At 38.3% G+C, this 18,766-nt stretch overlaps 1 protein-coding gene across 1 annotated transcript in view; it reads left to right on the top strand.

Annotated features, from left to right (window-relative positions):
* LOC118909964 (general transcription factor IIE subunit 2-like) overlaps nt 1-18,766 on the top strand; it is an 86,800-nt gene that overhangs the window by 8,709 nt on the left and 59,325 nt on the right. Inside the window, 1 exon segment of the mRNA XM_057504999.1 lies at nt 2,522-2,613. Coding sequence (XP_057360982.1) covers nt 2,522-2,613 — 92 coding nt within the window.

Genomic DNA, 18,766 nt, shown 5'->3' with positions numbered 1-18,766 from the left:
TCATTATGTAGTGTCCTTCTTTATCTCTTGTTACTTTCTTTGTTTTGAAGTCTATTTTGTCTGATATTAGTACTGCAACCCCTGCTTTCTTCTCACTGTTGTTTGCTTGAAATATGTTTTTCCATCCCTTGACTTTTAGTCTGTACATGTCTTTGGGTTTGAGGTGAGTTTCTTGTAAGCAGCATATAGATGGGTCTTGCTTTTTCATCCATTCTGTTACTCTGTGTCTTTTGATTGGTGCATTCAACCCATTAACATTTAGGGTGACTATTGGAAGATATGTACTTATTGCCATTGCAGGCTTTAAATTCGTGGTTACCAAAGGTTCAAGGTTAGCCTCTTTAGTATCTTACTGCCTAACTTAGCTCACTTATTGAGCTGTTATATACACTGTCTGGAGATTCTTTTCTTCTCTCCCTTCTTGTTCCTCCTCCTCGATTCTTCATATGTTGGGTGTTTTGTGCTGTGCTCTTTCTAGGAGTGCTCCCATCTAGAGCAGTCCCTGTAAGATGTTGTGTAGAGGTGGTTTGTGGAAAGCAAATTCCCTCAGCCTTTGTTTGTCTGGGAATTGTTTAATCCCACCATCATATTTGAATGATAGTCGTGCTGGATACAGTATCCTTGGTTCAAGGCCCTTCTGCTTCATTGTATTAAATATATCATGCCATTCTCTTCTGGCCTGTAGGGTTTCTGTCGAGAAATCTGATGTTAGCCTGATGGGTTTCACTTTATAGGTGACCTTTTTCTCTCTAGCTGCCTTTAAAACTCTTTCCTTGTCCTTGATCTTTGCCATTGTAATTATTATGTGTCTTGGTGTTGTCCTTCTTGGATCCTTTCTGTTGGGGGTTCTGTGTATTTCCGTGGTCTGTTCGATTATTTCCTCCCCCAGTTTGGGGAAGTTTTCAGCAATTATTTCTTCTAAGATACTTTCCATCTCTTTTCCTCTCTCTTCTTCTTCTCTGACTCCTATAATACGGATATTGTTCCTTTTGGATTGGTCACACAGTTCTCTTAATATTGTTTCATTCCTGGGGACCCTTTTGTCTCTCTCTATGTCAATTTCTATGTGTTCCTGTTCTCTGATTTCAATTCCATCAATGGCCTCTTGCATTCTATCCATTCTGCTTATAAACCCTTCCAGAGTTTGTTTCATTTCTGTGATCTCCTTTCTGGCATCTGTGATCTCCCTCCGGACTTCATCCCATTTCTCTTGCATATTTCTCTGCATCTCTGTCAGCATGTTTATGATTCTTATTTTGAATTCTTTGTCAGGAAGACTGGTTAGGTCTGTCTCCTTCTCTGGTGTTGTCTCTGTGGTCTTTGTCTGCCTGTAGCTTTGCCTTTTCATGGTGATAGGAATAGTTTGCAGAGCTGGGACGAGTGACGGCTGGAAGGACTTACTTTCTTGTTGGTTTGTGGCCCTCCTCTCCTGGGAGAACAGCGACCTCTAGTGGCTTGTGCTGGGCAGCTGCGCGCAGACAGGGTTTCTGCTTCCTGTCGCTGTTGCTGTGGGCGTGGCCTGGCTCAGGCAGCTACTCCAAAGTGGTGGAGTCGCGTTGGAGCAGGAGCGTCTGGGAGGCTATTTATCTCCGTAAGGGGCCTCCCTGCTCCCTGCAGCCCAGGGGTTAGAGTGCCCAGAGATCCCCGGATTCCCTACCTCTGGATTAAGTGTCCCGCCCTGCCCCTTTAAGACTTCCAAAAAGCACCCGCCAAAACAAAAGTTTTTTTTAATTAAAAAAAAAAGGTGGTTGCTCGTTTTTCTTTATTCTCTGGTGCCAGCCTCAGGCCTCTGCTCACCGGTCTTGCTGCCCTGTTTCCCTAGTATTGGGGTCCCTATCCCTTTAAGACTTCCAAAAAGCGCTCACCAAAACAAAACAGCAAAAAAGCAAAAAAAAAAAAAAAAAAAAAAGGTCACACGCTTTTCTTATGTCCTCCGACACCCGGCCTCCAGTGCCCGCTCACTGTTCTTTCTGCCCTGTTTCCCTAGCATCCAGGGCCCCCTGGGCACGTACTGTGTCTGCACTCTGGTCCGGATGGCTGGGGCTGGGTGTTCGGCAGCCCTGTGCTCCGTCTCCCTCCCGCTCTGCCTATTCTTCTCCCGCCGGGAGCTGAGGGGATGGGCGCTCGGCTCCCGCTGGGGCGGGGCTTGTATCTTACCCCCTTCGTGAGGCGCTGGGTTCTCTCAGGTGTGGATGTGGTCTGGATATTGTCCTATGTCCTCTGGTCTTTATTCTAGGAAGGGTTGTCTTTGTTATATTTTCATAGATATATGTTGTTTTGGGAGGAGATTTCCGCTGCTCTACTCACGCCGCCATCTTCCACCCCTCCTTCCTGATAGCTTATTATACGATCAAAGGTTTGGAGTTTTTTGCCAGAATTTTTCAGGATAGAATTCAGACTTTTTTGGATAGATAGAAAACAGAGAATAGATATTTCACCAGAGTTAAAATAATCTTAGCTGCTTAAAAGTCATAATCAATCTGATATGAAAATATAATTGTTTTTTGAAACTTGTTTCCAGATCATAGCAATGGATCATTTAACTTGAAAGCCCTATCAGGAAGCTCTGGATATAAGTTTGGTGTTCTTGCTAAGATTGTGAATTACATGAAGGTGAGTACTTTTCTCAAACAATAAAACTCTTAACTTTTTGGCAGAAGAAGGGATTGGGATTTACAGAAGTAAATTTGTGTGTACATATTAAAATTCATCAAATTATGTGCAATTTATTATATGCCTGTTATACCTCAGTAAAACTGTAAATCAAGCCCTGTACAGTATATCAAATTAGCATCCAGAGAGTCACCTAAAGCTATGTAATTTACATTAATTCAGGTACACAATTAAAACCCACCATTTCACTGTAAAATTGTGCCCAGGCAGTAGGTACACAGTATGCCATTGTGGCTGTGTGTCTGTTGAGGGGAACTGACATTTAAATGTCATGTTTTTTTTCTGCTTAGGTAATACAGTCTTCACTCGTCTAGATGACCCTTTGTTTATCTAGAAGAGTGATCTTAAGTTTTACTTGTGTCGTCTGAAGCAATTTTCAAAAATAGTGTACCTCTGCACATAGTTAAATTGACAATACAATTTTCAGTAAAAGTTTAAATTAGTGACCAAGGATGGAATCTCTGGGCATATTGTAATTCAATAAAATACATTACTTTTAAATTTGTCTAATGAACTCTAAATGCTATTATTAATTTAAAATATAAAAAAGCAAACTTCAGTAGTTGGAAATTTTAATTATTCTCCCTTTGAATTTGTATGCCAATTCTCTTACTCCCACTGAATTTTTTTAAATTGAAGAATCATTGATATACAATCTTCTGTTGTTTCAAGTATACAGCATATTGGTTCAACAGTTACCCATATTATTAAATCCTCACCCCAATTAGGGTAGTTATTGCCCATCAACATAGGAAGATATTACAGAATTATTTGCTGTATTCTCCATGCTGTGCTACTGTCCCCATGACCAGCTTACATTATGATTGAGATTTTTTGTGCCCTTTTATCCCCCTCACATTCTTCATCCCTGACCCACCCCAAACCCCTCCCCCATTGTAACTGCCAGTCACTGTTCAGTGCCTGTGAGTCTTTATCCATTCATCTGTTGATGGACACTTTGGTTGCTTCCATATCTTGGCTATTGTAATAATGTGGCAGTGAACATATGGGTGCATGTGTCTTTTTGAATCAGGGATTGTTTTCTTTGGGAAAATTCCTAAAAGTGGCATTACTGGGTCATATGGAATTTCTATTTTTAGTTTTTTGAGGAAACTCCGTACAGCCTTCTACAGTGGTTTCACCAATTTACATTCTCACCAAAAGTGTGGGAGGGTTCCCTTTTGTCCACATTCTTGCCAACTCTTGTTATTTCTTCAGATAGTATACATTCTAACTGGTATGAGGCAATAATACCTCATTGTGGTTTTAATTTGCATTTCCCTGATGATTAGGGATGTGGAACGTCTTGTCATGTGTTTCTTGGCCATCTGTTTCTCTTTGGAGAAATGTCTGTTCAGGTCCTCTGTTCATTTTTTAATCAAGTTATTTGTTTTTTGTTGTTGAGGCTTATGAGTTCTTTATGTATTTTGAATGTTAACCCCTTATTAGATAAATTATTTACGAATATATTCTCCCATACTAGAGGATGCCTTTTTGTTCTGCTGATGGTGTCCTTTGTTGTACAGAATCTTTTTAGTTTGATGTAGTCCCACTTTCTCATTTTTTATTTTATTTCCCTTGCCTGAGGAGATGTATCTAGGAAAAATTACTCATGCTTATGCTCTAGAGATTTTTACCTATGTTTTCTTCTAAGAGTTCTATGGTTTCATGTCTTACATTTAGTTCTTTGATCCATTTCGAGTTTACTTTTGTGCATGGAGTTAGACAATAATCCAGTTTCATTCTCTTGCATGTACTGTCCAGTTTTGCTAGCACCAGTTTTTGAAGAGGCTGTCTTTTCTCCCTTGTATGGTTTCTTTATTGTGTATTAATTGGCTGTATATGTGTGGGTTTATATCTGGGCTCTCTATGCTGTTCCATTGATCTATGGGTCTGTTCTTGTGCCAGTACCAAATTGTCTTGATTACTGTGGCTTTGTAGTAGACCTTGAAGTCAGGGAGCGTAATCCCCCCAGCTTTGTTCTTCTTTCTCATGATGGCTTTGGCTATTCAGGGTGTTTTGTCATGCCATATGAATTTTAGGATTATTTGCTCTAGCTCAGTGAAAACTGCTGTTGGAATTTTGATAGGGATTGCATTGAATCTGTAAGTCACTTTAGGCAGGACAATATTAATTATTCCTATCCATGAGCAAGTGATACCTTTTCATTTTTATATGTGTCATCTTTAATTTCTGTCATGAGTATCATACAGTTTTTAGAGTACAGGTCTTTCACTTCCTTGGTTAGCTTTATTCCTAGGTATTTTATTCTTTTTGCTGTAATTGTGAATGGAGTTGTTTCCCTGATTTCTTTTTCTGCTAGTTCATTGTTAGTATAGGAATGTAAGAGATTTCTCTGTGTTGTTTTTGTATTCTGCAACTTTGCTTAATCCAGTATTCCAGTAGTTTTTTGGTGGTGTCTTTAGGGTTTTCCATATATATATATAGTGTGTCATCTGTAAATAGTGACCCTTAAACTTCTTCATTACCAATTTGGATGCCTTTTATCTCTATTTTGTCTGATTGCCATGGGTAGGACCTCCACTTATATGTTGAATAAAAGTGATGGGAGTGGGCATCCTTGCCTTGTTCCTGCTTAGAGGAAAAGCTTTCAGCTTTTTGCCATTCATTGTGGTGTTAGGTGTGGGTTTGTTGTATGTGGCCTTTCTTATGTTGAGGTATGTACCCTCTATACCCATTTTACTGAGAGTTTTTATCATGAATGGATGTTCAATTTTGTCAAATGCTTTTTCAGCATCTGTTGAGGTGATCATGTGGTTTTTATTCTTTTTGTTAACATTTAACAAAAGGTTTGATTGATTTACGAATATTGTACCATCCTTGCATCCCTAGAATAAATCCCGTTTGGTTGTGATGTATGGTCTTTTTTGATGTAGTTTTAAACTTGGTTTGCTAATGTTTTGTTGAGGATTTTTGCATCTATGTTCATCAGGAATATTGGTCTGTAATTTTCTTTTTTGGGGTATCTTTGCCTGGTTTTGGTATTAGAATGATGCTGGCCCCATAGAATGAGCTTGGAAGTATTCCCTCCTCTTCTTCCTTTTGTAGTACTTTAAGAAGGATTGTTTTTAGCTATTTAAATATTTGGCTAGAATTCAGCTGTGATGTCATCTGGTCATGGACTTTTATTTGTTGGGAGATTTTTGATTACCAGTTCAATTTCGTTGCTGCTAATTGTTCTGTTCACATTTTCTGTTTCTTCCTGTGTCAGTCTTGGAAGGTTGTATTTTTCTAGGAAGTTTTTCATTTCTTCTGGGTTGTCCAGTTTATTGGCATATAATTTTTCATAGTATTCTCTAATCTCTGTATTTCTGTGCTGTCCATTTGATTATCCTTCCTTGTTTGTGATTTTATGTGGGCACATTCTCCTTTTTTTCTTGGTAAGTCTGGCTAGGGGTTTGTGTATTTTGTTTATTTTCTCATAGAACCAGCTCTTGGTTTTGGGGATTTTTTTTTTCTGTTGTGTAATTCTTCTCTATTTTATTTATTTCTGCTCTGATCTTTATTATGTCCCTTCTTCGACTAACTTGGGGTTTCATTTGTTCATCTTTTCCTAGTTTCTTTAATTGTGAGTTTAGACTGTTTATTTGAGATTGTTCTTGTTTTTTGAGGTAGGCCTATAAGGCTATATAGTTTCAGAATCACTTTTGTGGTATCCCACAAACTTTGAAATGTTGAATTTTGTTTTCATTTATCTCCATGTATTGCTTGATTTCTGTTTTAATTTTTTCACTGATCCATTGATTATTTAGAAGCATGTTGTTTAGCCTCCATGTCTTGGTAGGCTTTTTGTTTTCTTTATGTAATTTATTTCCAGTTTCATACAATTTCAGTCATGTCAAATTTATTTTAGTTCTTTTCATGGCCTAGTATATGATCTATTCTGGAGAATGTTCCATTTGCACTTGAGAAAAACATGTATCCTGCTGCTTTTGGATGTAATGTTCTGTAGATATCTGTTAAGTCCCTTTGATGTAATGTGCTGTTCAGTGCCTTTCTGTCTGTTTGATCTATTGATGTGAATGGTATGTTAAAGTCTCCTCAAATGAATATGTTATAATCTATTTTCCCCTTTAATTCTGTATTCTACATATGTAGGTGCTCTGATGTGGTGTGCATAGATATTTATAATGTTTATATCCTCTTGTTGGACTGACCCCTTTATCATTATGTAATGTCCTTCTGTGTCTCTTTTTACTTTCTTTGTTTTAAAATCAATTTTGTCTAATATAAGTACTGGTACTCCTGCCTTTTTTCTCCCTAATTTGCATGAAGTATCTTTTTCTATCCCTTCACTTTTATTCTGTGATTGTCTTTGGGTTTGAAGAGAGTCTTTTGTAGGCAGCATATAGATGGTGTGAGATAAATTCTAACCAAAATAAGCAGGCGAGGAGAGGCCACAAAGGGCTAGGCAGTTTATTTGAGCGCAGTCCCGGGCGTGATTCACCGGTCTGAAACACAGGCTGGAGAAGTCGCGTGCAACCAGACAGGTGGGGAGTTTTTAAAGAAGATAGGGGGAGGCAGAGCATAGATTTACAGCTGCGTGAGGATTGGCTAGCCTAAGGCACCTTTTTCAGGTTGGGAGGGGCAGCAGCCGGGGACTTGGCATGCCATCAGTGTCCGACGTGCTCACCCCTCCCTCCAGTACCTCCAACCTTACAGATGGGTCTTGGTTTTTTTTGTCCATTCTGTAACTCTGTCTTTTGGTTGGTGCATTCTGTCCCATTTACTTTTAAGGTAATTATTGATAGATATGTACTTACTGCCATTTCATTATATTCTGATTGTTTTTGTAGTTCCTCTCCATTCCTTTCTTCCTATCTTATACTCTTCTCTTGTTATTTGATGGTTTTCTTTAGTGTTGTTATTGGATTTCTCTTTCTTAATTTTTTGTGTATTTATTACAGGCTTTAGGTTTGTGGTTACCATAAGGTTCTTGGATAGCTTCCAAACTATGTAACAGTCTATATTAAAGTTGATGATCGCTCTCTTCCAGATAGAATGTAAAAGTACTTTTTTTTATTCTTCCTCCTCCACACTTTGTTTTTGATGTCATGATCTGCACTTTTTGTGTATCCCTTGACTGGTTTTAGGTATGGTTGGTTTTACTAGTTCTGTTTTGTTTTAATTTTGTACTTGCTTGGTAACAAATTGGTCTACTACTTTTACTGTGGGTTTATTTTCGCTGCTGAAGTCTATTTAAGCTTAAGAACATTTCCATTTGCAGAAGTCCCTTTAACATGTCCTGTAATGCAGTTTTAGTGGTTATAAATTCTTTCAGTTTTTGTTCATCTGGGAAATGTTTGATTTCTCCTTCAAATTTGAAAGATAATTTTGCTTGGTAGAAGATTCTTGGTTGAAGGTCCTTTTCAATACATTAAATATTTCATGCCACTCCATTCTGGCCTATAAAGTTTCTGCTGAGAAGTCAACTGATAGCCTGATGGTGTTTCCCTTATCAGTAATCTTTTTTCTCTCTCTGGCTCCCTTCAGTACCCTCTTTTTTGTCATTAATCTTTGTCACTTTAATTACTATATGTTTTGTTGTCTTCCTGTGATTCCTTCTGTCAGGGGCTCTTTGCATTCCTTCCCCATACTGGGAAAGTTTAAACAGTTACTTCCTCAAAGAGACTTTCTATCCCTTTGTCTCTCCTCTCCTTCTGGTACCCATATTATGTGAATATTGTTTCATTTGGATTGACCACACAGCAATTTTACCATTCTTTCATTCCTAGAGATCCTTTTTTCTCTCTGCTCTTCAGCTTTGTTGTGTTTCTGGTCTCTAATTTCCATCTTAATCATTGTCTCCTCTACTTGCAGCAATCTGTTACTCATTCCCTCCATTGCATATTTCATTTCAGTTCTGTGTTCTTCAGCTCTGAGTGGTCTTTTTCAGCTCTTCTCTATGTTGATGTCCTCCCTGAATCTGGAATACTTTTCAGCAGACCAGTGAGCATATTTACAACTGTTACTTTGAAATCTTTATCAAGAAGATTGGTAATCTCTTGTTTCATTTAGCCCTCTTTCTGGTGTCTTACCCTATAATGTTGTTTGGAACATATTCCTCTGCCTTCTTATTTTGTCAGGGTTTCTGTGTTTCTTCCTTTGTATTAGATGGATCTGCTATCCCTCCTGGTCTAGAGAGTAATGGCTTTCTGAACAAGGCATCCTGTGGTGCCCAGAAGCTCAAGACTCCTTACTCTCTACTGCCTGGTTCTCCTTTGTTGCCCCACAGTTGCTGTTGGTGGGCTGTGGGCAGGGCCGCCTTTCTGCCTGTCTGCCAGCAGTGGTCTCTCTCAGCCCACCACCACTCATGGCAGGTTGCCTGGCTGGCCCTTTGTGAGCAGAGCAATGGTGCTTCTGCTGGTACAGTTGTGGGTGGGGCTGTCCTCTGCCTGCCCTGCAGTGATGTGGCACTGCTGGGCTAATGGGGTGGGTGGGCTAGGTGCGAGGATATGGGAGTCTGGGCACTCCTACTGAATTTTATCATAATATATATTTTTATGCTTGGAAATCTTACTGATCATCTACCAAACTTTGCTACGAAATTAGAAATTTTTTCTTGTGACTATAAGACTCACATAATAAAAACATTTTCTGTTTGTGTTTTTGCAATTATTAACACAAAGTTGATTGGCACACAGTTGATTAGCACAACTTACCTGTGCTACAATTTTGGTTAAAATTTACTTTGTATGTAACAGTGATTCAGCAGAAATCTATTTTTTAATGAAATGTATTCAGCTGTCTCCTCCCTTTCTCCACTGGTTCCTCTATCTGGAGGTATATATTATTTATTGATAGAATGAAACAGGATTTGGCACCAATTTCTAGTCTTATTTTTAGATCTTGTGGGTTTAAGTGCTGAGAAATAAATGTTTGTATAAATAAAGTGTATTATAATGGATATTTTGTGATAGCGAAACCTTCCAAGTTACATGCCAGAAATCACTTAGGGATTTATCATCCAGCATTTATCATTTGACAATTCAATTACGTCTGTCTTCATTTCTGTTGAAGCAAAATAATGGGAACCACATAACTTGCCATAGAATTTGTTACCTGGTTCTTAACCATTTACTTTCCTAGTTTCTAAAAAGTCCATCAAACGGGCTTTACCAACATGTAGTAAATGTCAAATTTTTTTTTTCCCCTGGATAATTGTTTTTTATTGAAGGGTAGTTGACACACAGTATTACATTAGTTTCAGGTGTACAACACAGTGATTCAACATTTATATACATGATAATTCTAGGTACCAGCTGCAAATGTCAAATTTGTCAGCTCCCCCTTCCTCCCCTTATAGGCACTTTCTTTAATCTGATGATATTCTCAAGGGTGGTTGGGAAAGTAAAAATGCTACTAATTTCAGTATACGTTTGCCAGTATAATTTCTTTCATAAAATGTTGTTATCTCATGTGTATTACCAAATTTTTTATCAAAACCTTCAGGATGAAATATTACCTTATTTAATTTATAGAATGTATCTTCTTGTTAACAAAGCTAGTTTCCATTGTCAGATTGACCAGCTTGTTTTATCAAGTTTATATATCAAATTTGTTTTTTAAGTTCAAATAAATACATTAATACATATTTTAAGTACTAGAAATTCCACTGAGAAATAAATTAGAATGCATACTAAAAGAAACTACTAAGGTAGTTGACATTCAAATTACATGGATCAAATTTATTAATTTATACATTTTCATAATTAAAAATACACGGCTTATCATGTTATATTGTGTTATATATTTATATATAAGCAAGGGATGTGCTGAAAGGTGTGTTACTCCTTTTCTAAGTGTGTGTGTTTGTATCTTTTTGATGTCTGATTTTCAGCTTTTAGTTATAAATAAAAGGGAATAACTCAGAACTAAATTTTATTTTGGAGTAATTAATGAAATGATACTTTTGATAAAAAATGAATTGGTTTTACAATTAGCTATGACTTATTTTCTGATAGGTAGAAATAGGAAATTATTTAAAAGATGCAGTGAGAATTGACTAATCAATAAAATTTTCATGATATGATTTGACAAAATAGGTTTTAACTGCCACTTTGAAGAATTCACACTCAGTCTAAAATAGTCTGTATGCAGTTTTTGTGGGTTTTTGGAGCATAACTTGAAAATTTGGTAGTCTTGGAAAGTATTTGTTTTATTTAGAAGAACCCACTCCCTTAAGTGATACTGCTTCAGCTCTTAAAATGTCTTTTCCTTCACACTAACAAATGCTCAAGGAATGAGTATTGAGAATTGCTGAAGGAAATTACTTATACTTGGAAAAGATCTAGTTTATTTTTATCATCTAAAATGTATGAGCCATTTATTTTTATTTTTATTTATTTATTTTTTTACATTAAAAAATTTTTGTTACCATTAACCTACAGTTACTGAAGAACGTTATGTTTACTAGGCTCCCCCCTTCACCAAGTACCCCCCCACCCCATTACAGTCACTGTCCATTAGCATAGTAAGATGCTATAGAATCACTGCTTGTCTTCACTGTGTTGCACAGCCCTCCCCATGCACCCCCCCCATGCTAATTGTAATACCCCCTTTCTTTTTCGCCACCCTTATACCTCCCTTCCCACCCATCCTCCCCAGTCCCTTTCCCTTTGGTAACTGTTAGTCCATTCTTGGGTTTTGTGAATCTGCTGCTGTTTTGTTGCTTCAGTTTTTCTTTAATCTTATGCTCCACATATGAGTGAAATCATTTGATACTTGTCTTTCTCCACCTGGCTTATTTCACTGAGCATAATACCCTCTAGCTCCATCCATGATGTTGCAAATGGTAGGATTTGTTTTCTTCTTATGGCTGAATAATATTCCATTGTGTATATATACCACATCTTCTTTATCCATTCATCTACTGATGGACACTTATGTTGCTTCCATTTCTTGGCTATTGTAAATAGTGCTGCGATAAACATAGGAGTGCATCTGTCTTTTTCAGACTGGAGTGCTGCATTCTTAGGGTAAATTCCTAGAAGTGGAATTCGTGGGTCAAATGGTATGTCTATATTGAGCTTTTTGAGGAACCTCCATACTGCTTTCCACAATGGTTGAACTAATTTACATTCCCACCAGCAGTGTAGAAGGGTTCCCCTTTCTCCGCAACCTCGCCAACATTTGTTGTTTGTCTTTTGGATGGTGGCCATCCTTACTGCTATGAGGTGATATCTCATTGTGGTTTCAATTTGGATTTCTCTGATGAGTAGCAATATGGAGCATCTTTTCATGTGTCTGTTGGCCATCTGAATTTCTTCTTTGGAGAAGTGTCTGTTCAGCTCCTCTGCCCATTTTTTAATTGGATTATTTGCTTTTTGTTTGTTGAGGTGCGTGAGCTCTTTATATATTTTGGATGTCAACCCTTTATCGGATCTGTCATTTATGAATATATTCTCCCATATTGTAGGGTACCTTTTTGTTCTATTGATGGTGCCCTTTGCTGTACAGAAGCTTTTCAGCTTGATATAGTCCCACTTGTTCATTTTTGTTTTTGTTTCCCTTGCATAGGGAGATATGTTCATGAAGAAGTCGCTCATGTTTATGTCCAAGAGATTTTTGCCTATGTTTTTTTCTAGGAGTTTTATGGCTTCATGACTTACATTCAGGTCTTTGATCCATTTTGAATTTGCTTTTGTGTATGGGATTAGACAGTGATCCAGTTTCATTCTCTTACATGTAGCTGTCCAGTTTTGCCTGCACCATCTGTTGAAGAGACTGTCATTTCACCATTGTATGTGCATGGCTCCTTTATCATTTATTAATTGACCATAAATGCTTGGGTTAACATCTGGGGTCTCTATTCTGTTCCATCAGTCTGTGGCTCTGTTCTTGTGCCAGTACCAAATTGTCTTGATTACTGTGGCTTTGTAGTAGAGCTTGAAGTTGGGGAGCGAGATCCCCCCAACGTTATTCTTCCTTCTCAGGATTGCTTTGGCTATTCATGGTCTTTTGTGTTTCCATATGAATTTCTGAACTATTTGTTCCAGTTCGTTGAAGAATGTTGTTGGTAATTTGATAGGGATTGCATCAAATCTGTATATTGCTTTGCGCAGGATGGCCATTTTGATGATATTAATTCTTCCTAGCCAGGAGCATGGGATGAGTTTCCATTTGTTAGTGTCCTCTTTAATTTCTCTTAAGAGTGTCTCATAGTTTTCAGGGTATAGGTCTTTCACTTCCTTGGTAAGGTTTATTCCTAAGTATTTTATTCTTTTTGATGCAATTGTGAATGGAATTGTTTTCCTGATTTCTCTTTCTACTGCTTCATTGTTAGTGTATAGGAAAGCCACAGATTTCTGTCTGTTAATTTTGTATCCTGCAACTTTGCTGTATTCCGATATCAGTTCTATTAGTTTTGGAGTGGAGTCTTTAGGGTTTTTTATGTACAGTACCATGTCATCTGTAAATAGTGACAGTTTAACTACTTCTTTACCAGTTTGGATTGATTGTATTTCTTTGTTTTGTCTAATTGCTGTGGCTAGGACCTCCAGTACTATGTTGAATAACAGTGGGGAGAGTGGGCATCCCTGTCTTGTTCCCGATCTTAGAGGAAATGCTTTCAGCTTCTCACTGTTCAGTATGATGTTGGCTGTGGGCTTATCATATATGGCCTTTATTATGTTGAGGTACTTTCCCTGTATACCCATTTTGCTGAGAGTTTTTTATTATGAATGGATGTTGAATTTTGTCGAATGCTTTTTCAGCATCTATGGAGATGATCATGTGGTTTTTGTCCTTCTTTTTGTTTATGTGGTGGATGATGTTGATGGATTTTCGAATGTTGTACCATCCTTGCATCTCTGGGATGAATCCCACTTGGTCATGGTGTAAGATCGTTTTGTTTTATTTTTGAATTAGGTTTGCTAATATTTTGTAGAATATTTTTGCATCTACGTTCATCAGGGGTATTGGTCTGTAGTTTTGTTTTTTGGTGGGGTCTTTGCCTGGTTTTGGTATTAGGGTGATGTTGGCTTCATAGAATGAGTTTGGGAGTATTCCCTCCTCTTCTATTTTTTTGGAAAACTTAAAGGAGAATGGGTGTTATGTCTTCTCTGTATGTCTGATAAAATTCCAAGGTAAATCCATCTGGCTCTGGGGTTTTGTTCCTGGGTAGTTTTTCGATTACCGCTTCAATTTCTTTGCTGGTAATTGGTTCCTTTAGATTTTGTGTTTCTTCCTTGGTCAGTCTTAGAAGGTTGTATTTCTTTAGGAAGTTGTGCATTTCTCCTAGGTTTTCCAGCTTGTTAGCATATTGGTTTTCATAGTATTCTCTAATAATTCTTTGTACTTTGTTGGGTTCATCGTGATTTTTCCTTCCTTGTTTCTGATTCCGTTGATGTGTGTTGATTCTCTTTTTCTCTTAATAAGTTTGGCTAGAGGCTTATATATTTTGTTTGTTTTCTCAAAGAACCAGCTCTTGGTTTCATTGATTTTTTTTCAATTGTTTTATTCTTCTCAATTTTATTTATTTCTTCTCTAATCTTTATTATGTCCCTCCTTCTGCTGACTTTAGGCCTCATTTGTTCTTCTTTTTCCAGTTTCGATAATTGTGATGTCAGACTATTCATTTGAGATTGTTCTTCCTTCTTTAAGTATGCCTGGATTGCTATATACTTTCCTCTTAAGACTGCTTTTGCTGTGTTCCACAGAAGTTGGGACTTTGTGGTGTTGTTGTTGTCATTTGTTTCCATGTATTGCTGGATCTCCATTTTAATTTGGGCCGTGATCTATTGATTATTTAGGAGCATGTTTTTAAGCCTCCATGTGTTTCTGAGCCTTTTTGCTTTCTTTGTACAATTTATTTCTAGTTTTATACCTTTGTGGTCTGAAAAGTTGGTTGGTAGGATTTCAGTATTTTTGAATCTACTGAGGCTCTTTTTGTGGCCTTGTATGTGGTCTATTCTGGAGAATGTTCAATGTGCACTTGAGAAGAATGTGTATCCTGTTGCTTTTGGATGTAGAGTTCTGTAGATGTCTGTTAGGTCAATCTGATCTAGTGTGTTGTTCAGTGCCTCTGTGTCCTTCCTTATTTTCTGTCTGGTGGATCTATCCTTTGGAGTGAGTGGTGTTTTGAAGTCTCCTAAAATGAATGCATTGCATTCTATTTCCTCCTTTAGTTCTGTTAGTATTTGTTTCACATATGCTGGTGCTCCTGTGTTGGGTGCATATATATTTATAATGGTTATATCTGCTTGTTGGACTGAGCCCTTTATCATTTTGTAATGTCCTTCTTTATCTCTTGTTATTTTCTTTGTTTTGAAGTCTATTTTTTCTGATACTAGTACTGTAACACCTGCTTTTTTTCTCCCTGTTGTTTGTATGGAATATCTTTTTCCATCCCTTGACTTTTAGTCTGTGCATGTTTTTTGGTTTGAGATGGGTCTCTTGTAAGCAGCATATAGATGGGTCTTGCTTTTTTATCCATTCTATTACTCTGTGTCTTTTGATTGGCGCATTCAATCCATTTGGGTGATTATTGAAAGATATGTATTTATTGCCATTGCAGGCTTTAGATTCGTGGTTACCAAAGGTTCAAGGTCAGCTTCTTTAGTATCTTACTGCTTACCTTAATTCATTTATTGAGCTATTATAGGCACTGTCTGGTGATTCTTTATTTCTCTCCCTTCTTATTCTTCCTCCTCCATTCTTTATATGTTGGGTGTTTTATTCTGTGCTCTTTTATGTTTTCTTTAACTGCCTTTGTGGGTAGTTGATTTCATTTTTTGCCTTTAGTTAGTATTTGGTTGGTCTGCTTTCTTTGCTGTGATTTTATTTTCTCTGGTGACATCTGTTTAGCCTTAGGAGTGCTCCCATCTAGAGCAGTCCTTCTAAAATAACCTGTAGAGGTGGTTTGTGGGAGGCAAATTCCCTCAACTTTTGCTTTTCTGGTAATTGTTTAATCCCTCCTTCATATTTAAATGATAATTGTGCTGGATACAGTATTGTTGGTTCAAGGCCCTTCTGTTTCATTGCATTAAATATATCATGCCATTCTCTTCTGGCCTCTAAGGTTTCTGTTGAGAAATCTGATGATAACCTGATGGGTTTTCCTTTGTAAGTGACCTTTTTCCTCTCTCTAGCTGCCTTTAAAACTCTGTTCTTGTCCTTGATCTTTGCCATTTTAATTATTATGTGTCTTGGTGTTGTCCTCCTTGGGTCCCTTCTGTTGGGAGTTCTGTGTACTTCCGTGGTCTGAACGATTATTTCCTCCTCCAGTTTGGGGAAGTTTTCAGCAGTTACTTCTTCAAATACACTTTCTATCCCTTTTTCTCTCTTCTTCTTCTTCTGGTGCCCCTATAATGTGAATATAATTCCTTTTGGATTGGTCATACAGTTCTCTTAGTATTGATTCATTCCTGGAGATCCTTTTATCTCTTTCTGCATCAGCTTCTATGCGTTCCTGTGTTCTGGTTTCTATTCCATCAATGGCCTCTTGCACCTCATCCATTCTGCTTATAAATCCTTCCAGAGATTGTTTCTTTTCTGTAATCTCCTTGCGGACGTCATCCCTTCACTCTTGCATATTTTTCTGCAGCTCCATCAGCATGGTTATGACCTTTATTTTGAATTCTTTGTCAGGGAGATTGGTCAGGTCTGTCTCCCCAGATTCCTTGTCAGGGGATGATGTCTGGGTTAGTCTGGTCTGGATCAAATTCTTCTGCCTTTTCATGGCTACAGAGGTAGTTGCGGGAAGCTTGTGCATGCATCAGCTGTTAGAACGTCCCTTCTTGCTGGTTTGTGGCCTTCCTCTCCTGGGAGAACAGCGACCCCTAGCGGCTTGTGCTGGGCAGCTGCGTGCAGATGGGGTTTCTGATTCTTGCCTGGCCGCTGTGGAAGAATCTCTGCCCTGCTGCTGTGGATGTGGTCGGCCTCAGGCTGCTGCTCCACTATGGAGCACCGTCGGAGGGGAAATGGGCAGGAGGCTGTTTATCTCCATGAGGGGCCTCCAAGCTGCGCTTCCTAGTGGGTTAGGGCACCTGGAGTTTCCCAGGATTCCCAGCCCCTGGGCTAAGTGTTCCGGGACGTTTCCATCCAGCTGTGGGGTTCCTGTCCCTTTAAGTCTTTCAAAAAGCACTTGCCTTTCGTTGTTCCAGGGGCGCTGGCTGTGGGGACTCAACTTGCAGGTTTTACTGTCCTGTTTCCCTAGTATCCAGCACCCCATGCACTGTGTGTCTGCACTCCGTTGTGGATGGCTGGGGCTGGGTGTTTAGCAGTCCTGGGCTCCCTCTCCCTCCCAGCTCTGACTTCTCTCCTCCCGTCGGGCCACAGCTTATATCTTATCCCCTTTGCGAGGTGCTGGATTCTCGCAGGTATAGTTGTAGTCTGGCTGTTGTCCTGTGTCTTCTGGTCTCTCTTTTAGGGATAATTGTATTTGTTGAATTTTCAAAAATATATATGGTTTTGGGAGATTTCCGCTGCTCTACTCACGCTGCCATCTTGGCTCCACCTCTGAAAAGATCTAGTTTTATACTTGGAAAAAATCTAGTATTTTTATTAGGTATCTCATACCAGTGTTGGCTTCACTTTGCTGTTATTAGACTCTCCCCAAAGAGCAGTGCTTCGTGGGCATGAAGGTGGGGGCTGTGGAGACAGAAGAGAAAAAGCTCTTGAAAGGAAACTGCTCTCAATTACCAACAAACTGTGAACTCTCAGACTTTCGAATGTCCTCGTTGGCAGTCCAATACCCTGTTATTAATTTTTAGAAAAATACGTATGACTTGGAAAAGACATCTGGCACCCATTTACCATTTATGAAGGCTTTCCCCAAACAACATTTTTTTGATTTGTACTTTTCTGGGTTTACTGGAGTTTATTACATCTCCAGGCCATACATCATAGATTCTGGGGGGAAGTGAGGGTTCTAGCTGCTTTTCCGTAAAGAAGGGAGGGCCTGTTATGAAAGGGAAAGCGTGCATATGAAAGATGATCTGTAAACCAATAATTAGAAAGTCTTCAAATTGTCCCTTATGCACCCTTTTGAAGATCTGATAAAAACCAAGAAAGGCAACAAGAGGAAATCTCAGTTTATTTGTTCTCTTATGGAGGAACTCTAATTGCTCAGTGAGAATTAGTTAGAAGTTATGTGGAGGAAGTTCAGGAAGATTGATACAGTGTAACTTACAGCAGAAAGTATTAAACAGGAAAGAAAGGCAGATACAAGAACTTCAAAACATAATCCTGAGAACATTTGACAGAGGGACAAACTGCCCAACACAGCTCACTAGCTGCCGAGATGGTTATTGTCGTACTTCAGCCTGAAGTCTGCATTGTCTCAGTATCTGAGACATAAAAAGATGAAATTATGTTCAGTGAACCCGTTTGAGAAAATAGAAGAATTTCATGGCCCATTTTAGAAGAATTTTTTTTATAGAAACAGTTAATATGAAACAAGTTTTATAGCTTAAAAGAGTAAGTCTGAAAAAACACTCCGAATTATCTTGCAAATTGGCTTATGAAGGTGGCATCTTTCTCCATCTGAGACACTGCTTTAGTTCTCAGATGGCCAGTCAGTGGTGCACTCTGTTTTGACAGAGTAGTTTTTCTCTTGATCTCACCATTATCCCTTTATGTGGCTGTATCTCAGTTACCTAAAATATCATGTTGGGAAATTCGGAGAGTCTGGTTGAGTACCATCAGCATCAGCATTAGCTGGGAACTTGTTAGAAGTACTGTTCTTGCGCCCTTTCTAAATCTATTGAATCTGAAACTCTGGGAGTGCAGCTGTGCAGTCTGGTTTAATAAGCTCTTCAGGTGATTCTGAGGGACGTTTAAATTTGAGAATCACTGGCCTAGGTTCTGTCTGAATTAATTCTGACGGTTATATTTGAGTTTAAAAAATTCTGAATGAAGTCCAGAGAAATTAAATGACTGGCTCGTCAACAGCTCTGGTTGATAGCAGGGCTGGGTCAAGAACCTGCATTTATTTACAGTTTTAAATGAGGTATTTAAATTATATACTAGGATCTTTCATAGTACAAGTGTAAAAATTTTTTTAAAGATACAAACAAATTGAGATCTGCTTATACATAAGAAGGATAATATGTTGTGAGGAAGTAGGGTT

The sequence above is a fragment of the Manis pentadactyla genome, chromosome 7, assembly GCF_030020395.1.
Source record: "Manis pentadactyla isolate mManPen7 chromosome 7, mManPen7.hap1, whole genome shotgun sequence".
In the NCBI taxonomy this organism is placed as follows: domain Eukaryota; kingdom Metazoa; phylum Chordata; class Mammalia; order Pholidota; family Manidae; genus Manis; species Manis pentadactyla.
Note: the sequence above shows the minus strand (reverse complement) of the source record. Positions and strands in the feature narration are given on the sequence as shown.